Here is a 7975-nt window from a genome sequence, read left to right on the forward strand (position 1 = left end):
GCTTATTTACTACTCAACTTCCATCTACATCATCATACTTATCCACGGTCGACGTCACCAACTAAGCTCTGATGTTCTTCATCGTATTTGGACGAAAGTACTCACCGATGTTATTTCCCGTTAGTATGGTGACTCACTGCTTCAAAATGATCATTTCGGGTCAGTATAGCACATTCAAAGGCAGCCACCCATTGGGTAGAAGCTCCTATTCAGAAGTACTGGACTGGGCAAATACCCTTCTCGGGCTTTTCCAATCGAATGATTTCGCCTTATTTGAGCAATCGTGAGCACAGTAGGTAACAATTGAATGATTTCATTAGTCAATCTCTCAACTCCTCAGTTTCTCCTTTTCTATAAGTATAACGATTTTCACATCGTTTGCTCTATTCATCAGAAACAGATTAACTATCAGGTTTATCATACATTTAATTTACAGTATTACAAGACTCTATTATACGCCTTACACGTCCTACGAAGCATTAATCGACTTTCGCCTCGCACATCAAAATACATAAATACTCCGAAAGTACTCTTCCGAAGAATCCCAATGTCTTACACTGATTCTCGTGGATTCACAAACACACAAAGAAGTACCATCATACATCGGGAATCTTCCCCCAGGGATTCAGAATACTCGTACGAAACTCGTTCATCCGATTATTATACTGGATCACAAGAAAATATGTCAGCACGTGTATCAAGCAATGGACGTAGTTTTGGAGGAAGTGGTGGAGAACAAAATGTGAAATATAGGGATGCCGCTGCAGGTATATTATACTTTCTGTGTGATTTTTTCTCATCTTGCTAATTTTTATTTTCGAAATAGATAAGAAATATATTGAAGGAAAAACATCAAGAAGCGGAAATGTTCATGTCATCGCCCACGGAGATAGTCACAAACACTACGATCCAGCGGAGCCAAGAGCAAGTGAAGGAAAAGAAAGCGATTATAAAAAGACTTCAGCACGCTACGAAAGAGAGAAATCGCGCCCATTGAATCATCATCGCTAAGAACAAATAGCGGATGGCCATCCAAAGTGAGGCGGAAGAACAGGGCTTAAGGGACGTCACTCTGAATGCCAGAAAGCGGGAATTTTCTTAGTCAGGGTCACATTACGCAGGGGAAATTTTTTATGGTGGGGATTATGTTTAAGCTTATTGAGCCTTGGGTATTGGTAGGACACGGCCTTTTCATTTGGACAGGACATGGGTATGGGTATGGGTATGGGAATCATTTATAAGGAGTTAGTTGGGAACTGTATGGATATATCTTATAAGATTTTGTTCCTCGGGGTATTTACAGTTGGGAGTTTGTGCAGGACAGGACTGAACGGGTTAGATGAGAAGAGATGGGACAATTGAAGGTTGGATATTAGGATGAAAGATTAAGATTAAGAGGGTTGTCATTCAGATGGAGTTGCCTTGTTTAGATAGGATCAGGATTTATTTGTGTATTGTCTTTCCTACAATTATAACCCGTCTTTCAATATCATTGCAAGTTTATGGTTAAATATTTTATTTATTAAAATAACCTAGTTTGTATGATCGTTCGGGAGCTCAGAAAGTACTTTTCGTTTATAATTATTATTTATTTTCTATAATTTTCCCAATACGTTATGATTATGTAATGTGACGGACCTAGGAGTAGGAACAAGAACAGGGTAGCAGGAACAGGGTAATGAATGATAGAGACCCTACTTGCCTTGCTTCTTGGTAGATTGATAGATGAATGAATGGATAGGTAGTTTTTGTGGGTATATTACTATGTTGTGTTATGCTGTCTTATGTTATGTTATGTTGTGTTGTGTTGTGTTGTGTTGTGTATGCTATGAGCTCGAGAGATAAGTGGGTGGATGGATAGATAGAAAGGTTTATGCTGTGGTGATGTTTGGATGGATATAGATTTATGGGTTTGAGGTTTTGAGAGTTTGAGGGTTTTGAGAGTGTGTGGAAAATTAGAAAAAAGTATGGTGGTCTATAATGGTTGGTTTATTGGTTTTGTACTTTATTTATATTTTATTTATATTTTATTTATTTTTTTATTTATTTTTTATTTATTTTTTATTTTTTAGTACCAAATTCAATCACTCAACCACTATCATCATATACAATCCAGGAAGTCCCTCAGAGCTAATCTCGATCATAATATAATCCTAACATCGAATCAGAATCACAATAATCAGATTTCCTACATGCCAACTCACACTAGACTAGACAGTCTTCGAAATCGAGATTACCCCGCAAGATATCGATCTCTCAATTAGTAATGGATCTTTCACCCCCCTCGTTTTCTGTATGTTGTATGTTGTATTGAATAGTGCGTGCTGTATAATGTGGTGTACTAGGTATGTGTTACTCTGTATACGTAAGTTATTTTTGGGTTATTGAATATATTTGGGTTTTAACGGGATAGCTTGTATTGGGATTGGGGAAAGCATCACTAGAATTTTGTTCCCATACCTTATTCTATCTCTTCTTAAAAGAATATCAATCTCGTCGTATAGCCTCAAATTTATCTACGCGGGCGTGGAGTACTAACCGATTGTTTTTCTTCGTATAAACTACTATATATTAAAAGAAGTTCTACATTCCTTCTCCACACCAGCCTTCAAAAAAACTCTATTATGCAAGTACTTTGCGTACACGTAGCACAATGAACTTCAAATTCAATCGTACAAAAACCCCCATATGAATTGTACGACTACCCTTAAAATCCTACTACGTACAGGAGATTTTCTCGGCCTCGGTGTCATATCCGGGTTACTGCATATGTATGTATATGCTGCACAACCATTACTTGAAAAGAAACGATGGGAATACAAGGATATCGATTCCGATTACGGAGTTGGAGTCTAGATTCTCATTTTTGCTTTGCTTTACTTGGATGTAGATATAGATAGATAGATAGATAGATAGATAGATAGATAGATAGATAGGTATGAATGTAAATTTTCTCGGGAAGTATGGCATCCGATAGCTATGATGTGGATGATTTTTTGAGGTTGTTTTTTTGGATGGTCTGGATCGGTGAGTCTGGATGTTCTAGATTGTATGGTGCGAGTTGAGTTCGTTATATATGTGCTTCGTTACATTACATCGCTGTTTATGTTGTATTCTTAAGATAACATATCTTCATTCCGATATAAGCTTAAGGTTAATGAGAATTTGGGGGATTTCCCCAGAAATCCTCATATTTGGGTTAATTTCCTATTGCTGGGTCATTTTTGAGATGTAAAACACGTTATGTGTGTTAGTATATCGTAGCTTAAGATATAAAATAATACTATCGTCTTTACAATTTGTTTGTAAAAGTTTATATTTTAGATACGATATTCATATATATAGCGCGAGGTCTATATTATAACGGGTCGGGTTAAATGCGGTGGAGAAACTCGTGATATTTATACTTGTTTGAGTAATATGTATAAATACTCAATTCTAGATGATAATCTCGAGCTCTGAGTTTGAAGTAACGCATATATCAACTATTTTGAGCTTACGATTGTATATCTTCTTCTGTAATACCACACTCGATTTGTATTCGTACTTCCGATAGCTTTACTAATCTTCGCTTCATTCTTATATTCCACAATTCAAGACCGGGTTCCCCGCACATTCCTTTGCCTCGTTTATTGTTGCGTAGTACCTTCATTTTCAAATTTGCGGCACCTGTTTTCGCAGTTTCTGTATTCCTGTACTTCTACTTTCTCCCTGCATGTCTGTACCCCAGACTATTTCTAGCGCCTCGCTTCCCTTTCGTGTCCCTCGTCCAGGGGTACTGCACTACTACATTGTACAACAGAACGCCTTTAATGTAACGAAAAAGTCTTCTGTTGCACTTCTATGTGCGTGGGTACACTGCATGAAGATTGTACAAAGGTGGATAGAGAACGGGGATGTTTCAGTGGTTTATGTTCGTAGGGTGTTAGATTGTGGGGTTGGCTTTGGAATCGATGAATGGTAAGTGGTGAATAGGGGTCTTGAAGGATGCAGGGTTGTACGACGAGTTTGTGATCGGGCTGGTGAAAATGCGGTTGTGAAGTACAAACTTTTGAGATGGAGGAAGAGTATTGCGTGCTTGTGTTCGGGCGGGTAGATGCATATATAAAATTAAGTGTATGCTAGGGAGCGTGGGAGAGGCGGGGAAACAGGGGTTCTTGAAATGGTAGGGGACGGGTGGGATGGGATTCTTCCTATTGGCTTAGGAGTATGGTTGGGGATTGTTACGTGCATCGATGGAAATAGGGTCTGATAGGGAGCGATGTGATAGTAGTACGAGAGCATTGATCGTGGATGTTTATATGGAAAATAGATAATTAATGAATAGAGTGAATGGCTCTTGACAGGCTCGAGTTCGTGGGCGGTGAAATATTGAAATTCCTGTACTAGGTAAAAGAGCAACAGAGTGGGTTTGAATTGTTCATACTCAACCCAGGTAAATGGACTCTATCTGGAACTGATTGAGTTACATACTGACTTCCATTAATTATAATTTTCCAAAGTAAGAGGTCTATAAAGTTAATTTTTGTCTTTGGTTGTAAGATCTTACAAGTCATATGTATGTGGTATTAGACAAATGTGTAAAAAAGTGATGATAGAGAGTAGCATAACAACAGTAAAAATTCTTAATAATTATTATTTATCATCAAACCATCAATCAGCTTCAGAAAAACAAGAGCAATAAACTGAATGGGGAGACAGCCGTGATAAGATATCACTTCAGAAACGTTAACGTGTAGACTGCCTATATTAAATTTCCCATAATTACAGATTGTTTCTACCTTTTGGTATCCAATACTATACGTTTCATTGCAGCCAAAAATTTGATAAATCAGGGATATATAGAACTTTTTTCTGGATTCACTGCATGGACTTTCTAAGCCTCGAATTGGCTACACTTTGTCTTTTCTCTTCTAATTCGCACATAACCAAACAAGTTTTGATGCGTCTGACTTCAGCTGCGCATGATTCTCTCTCATGGAAAATATCCATGAGATTCGTGAATAGAGACTATAAAGATACGCATTTTCCAGACTGGAGTTCTTTATCCCAACTGCTTAACAGCAACAGCAAAAAGTAATAGGAACGAGTTTAACATCTGAAGTTGGATTTTGCCACTCTTCGCGGTAAAAAAATATCGGTAGGCTGGGATAGAGAACTAGGAGCGTAAATCAGGATAAAATGAGAGCCAGGATGTATATCGAGTGATAGTAGAGATAAGCATTGAGTGAGAAGTAGTGAAAATACATTAGAGCCTCTGATAGTGAAGAGATAGATTGCGTTTCTCTGAAATTGCGAAGGACGTGGTATTATGCTTCATCAAATAAGGGAGCAATGTACTCCTATTCTCCAGATAATCCCTAACTCAGATAGATAATCTGCGAGTATAGTTCTATAAAAAGCTGCAAGTTCGGTGATTTGAACGATGTGAGAGTGCCACCACTAGCGGATAGACCGAATAATGGACAGCAATGTGAGAGTAGATGTTGAATAGGTATAATAACTCAGTGGCAATGAAAGTATGGAGTTGAGAACATTTCACATGAGCCCAAATATCCAGATGAGACGGGGAGCTTCAAAGATAGATCTAGAAGACCTCTCCATAAATAGCTGTGTGGCTTGTACTTAATACTGATTTGAAACTCTATCTATTGCAATACTTTATATAATAACACAAAGATACGCTCCTTAACTAGTACTGTTCTGCAGTACCACTTTTGGTGAATCAAACTGAGTGAAGTGAAGTACAGTGGAGTTAAAACAAGTGAAGGGAAGAGGGGAAGTCCTTATGATTCGGATTCCGAACCTTGTTGGCTTAGTTGACTTCCTAGGTCATTAAGTATATCGATAATCATCAGCACCTTTGATTCGACTGAATCATAAGCCTCTAGAATCGCAAGTTTATTAAATTCATTCCATCTCAGTGAATACTCGCAGGATATATTTCCAAGAGAATTGCGCCACCACACCCCTTAACACATCTTTGCACATAAATAGACCCAACCAGCCCCGACGATGAGACACCAACATATATGACAAACAGATACGAAAATTTTGCATCAATTTCTGTAAAGTCTCATCACGTCAATTATTTTCTAGTACAAGACTTGCATCTCATTGCTCAGTCCTAGAGGTTGTTCTCGCCTGAATGTGATTGTCATCGAAGGTATTTCTGACAATAAAATTATATTTGACGGTAGATATTAGTGTACAAACGGTATTCACTTACTCTTCACTGTTCTCCCCCCGCGAAGAGACCTGTACTCTTCGTCACAAAGTATTCAAAATTTGTCCTTATACTACATGCATATTATTTGATTCTATCATTGATACTTTTTAGTTTTGCTATAATAAAGATATTCATAGCCAGGTCCGAAGGTTAGAAATTGTTTACATGACGTTTTCAGGCCAACTCAAGAAATGCATTCATTCTTTCTCTAGATTCGCGATCAGCTGACCATTTTTCATTTCAGAGTTTTTTTGAGCATATAAACCTCAAGCATTGCTTAAACAAAACACGTTTAGTCTTATAGCTACTAATAAATAAATAAAATGTAATTCCATGTTTCACGGTGTTCTGTCTCTATTTTGCTTTGAGAAAATGACGAATCACCAACGCTGATACTAGAAACATTATTGTCGAGACTAGAGCACAGTTGGACTTTCGTTTGAAAGTTCATGGCAATTGGAACTCGACCATGGAACGTCACCATTTTTAGTGTTCTGTGGTTCCCATGATGTTAAAAAAGAATAGCATGGTACTAAAGCTGCCAATTAAACTGTTTCTTTTAACCTATATACCCTCTGAAGTATACTGCACTAAGCATTGTGGTAATATTCCTCACTTTGCTCTAACTAGCATATCTATTAGATTTTGATTGCTTCCGTCAGGTTTTCAAATAACCTCTCGCATACGGGGTGCACGACACCGACACTGGGACATGATTAAGTGAGATCTAAAAATGCAAGACTTCATACCTACAGAATATAAAGGTTAGTACTTACTAGCGAACTCAGACGTGATCCAGATTTTCCTTTTAAATAAAAAAAAAAGTCTATTATAGCGCAGTCTCTCAGATAAAATATTATGCTGCTATTTCAAATATAAATCGTGTACCTAAATTTGCAGGCATTTCCGAAGAATTCGAATTCACTAAGTAACTGCATTTCTTATCATCACCACTTCCCTTCAGCGAATTCGAGACCGTTTTTAGCGCAATTTTAAAGTTTGCACTTTGTGGTAGTGTTCAAATTCGACGTTGGGAAAACATACACTGGGACAGCTCGGTATATGATAGCTCATATTCCAGCTGCCAGTCCTGTGACAACTAAAAATACTTGGAATAAGTTCTAGCAGTGTCGATCGATACTATCAAATTGAAATTTCTTTGTGTATACAACAAGCTACTCGTGCAGCCAGTAAGTATAAAACTCTCCACTAGTAAGTATATACCATAAGATGATAAACTACAAAGAGATTAATGCCTACCTATAAATGGATATGTTTTATACCTTCTGGCAGTACGAGTAAGTACTCTTGAATTAAAATAAATTAGCAGTAACCTTATATAGTAATATAAAACTTTGTTATTAGCCCACCTTATTTTCGAACTTATCGTCGCCTTTCAATAAACATAAGAATCGATGACGAGGTTGAAAAGAGGGCAATGAGGTTAGGGTTAGGAGCAAGACCAGGCTACCACAATGTAGTTGTTGATCGAAAAGCGCAGTAGTATACGAGTTCCTCAATTGCGGCTTTTGAGATATGCAATAAAATGATTGAATCGTATTCCATTCTTTCTGATTTGAGAATTGTATGACACTTCGACACGCCAAAACAAAATCACTATTGGCATTGTGAAATCTTATCCACACGAATATGCGCTGGAAAATTGGAATCTAACCTGGATTAGATAAGCTAGTGTTCCAGACTTTGCTCTAATGCTATGGGTAAAAGCTGCATCTGCACCGATTG

The 7975-nt window shown here is 37.6% G+C and overlaps 3 protein-coding genes across 3 annotated transcripts; all 3 read left to right on the forward strand.

Annotated features, from left to right (window-relative positions):
* Positions 1-547: 547 nt before the first annotated feature.
* Positions 548-1011, forward strand: SS1G_13013 (predicted protein; the record flags this gene model as incomplete). Its single annotated transcript, XM_001585871.1, has 2 exons — positions 548-767; positions 827-1011. The coding sequence occupies 2 exons, from the start codon at positions 548-550 to the stop codon at positions 1009-1011; spliced, it is 405 nt and encodes a 134-aa protein (XP_001585921.1).
* A 2704-nt stretch (positions 1012-3715) lies between these two features.
* Positions 3716-4096, forward strand: SS1G_13014 (predicted protein; the record flags this gene model as incomplete). The annotated part of the gene is made up of 2 exons (XM_001585872.1): positions 3716-3924; positions 3976-4096. 2 exons carry the CDS (start codon positions 3716-3718, stop codon positions 4094-4096), a joined length of 330 nt encoding a protein of 109 aa, XP_001585922.1.
* A 2866-nt stretch (positions 4097-6962) lies between these two features.
* On the forward strand, positions 6963-7733 carry SS1G_13015 (predicted protein; the record flags this gene model as incomplete). The annotated part of the gene is made up of 4 exons (XM_001585873.1): positions 6963-6993; positions 7070-7157; positions 7355-7441; positions 7595-7733. The coding sequence occupies 4 exons, from the start codon at positions 6963-6965 to the stop codon at positions 7731-7733; spliced, it is 345 nt and encodes a 114-aa protein (XP_001585923.1).
* Between the last annotated feature and the right edge of the window lie 242 nt (positions 7734-7975).

Source organism: Sclerotinia sclerotiorum, genomic scaffold (assembly GCF_000146945.2).
Source record: "Sclerotinia sclerotiorum 1980 UF-70 scaffold_23 genomic scaffold, whole genome shotgun sequence".
Taxonomy (NCBI): domain Eukaryota; kingdom Fungi; phylum Ascomycota; class Leotiomycetes; order Helotiales; family Sclerotiniaceae; genus Sclerotinia; species Sclerotinia sclerotiorum.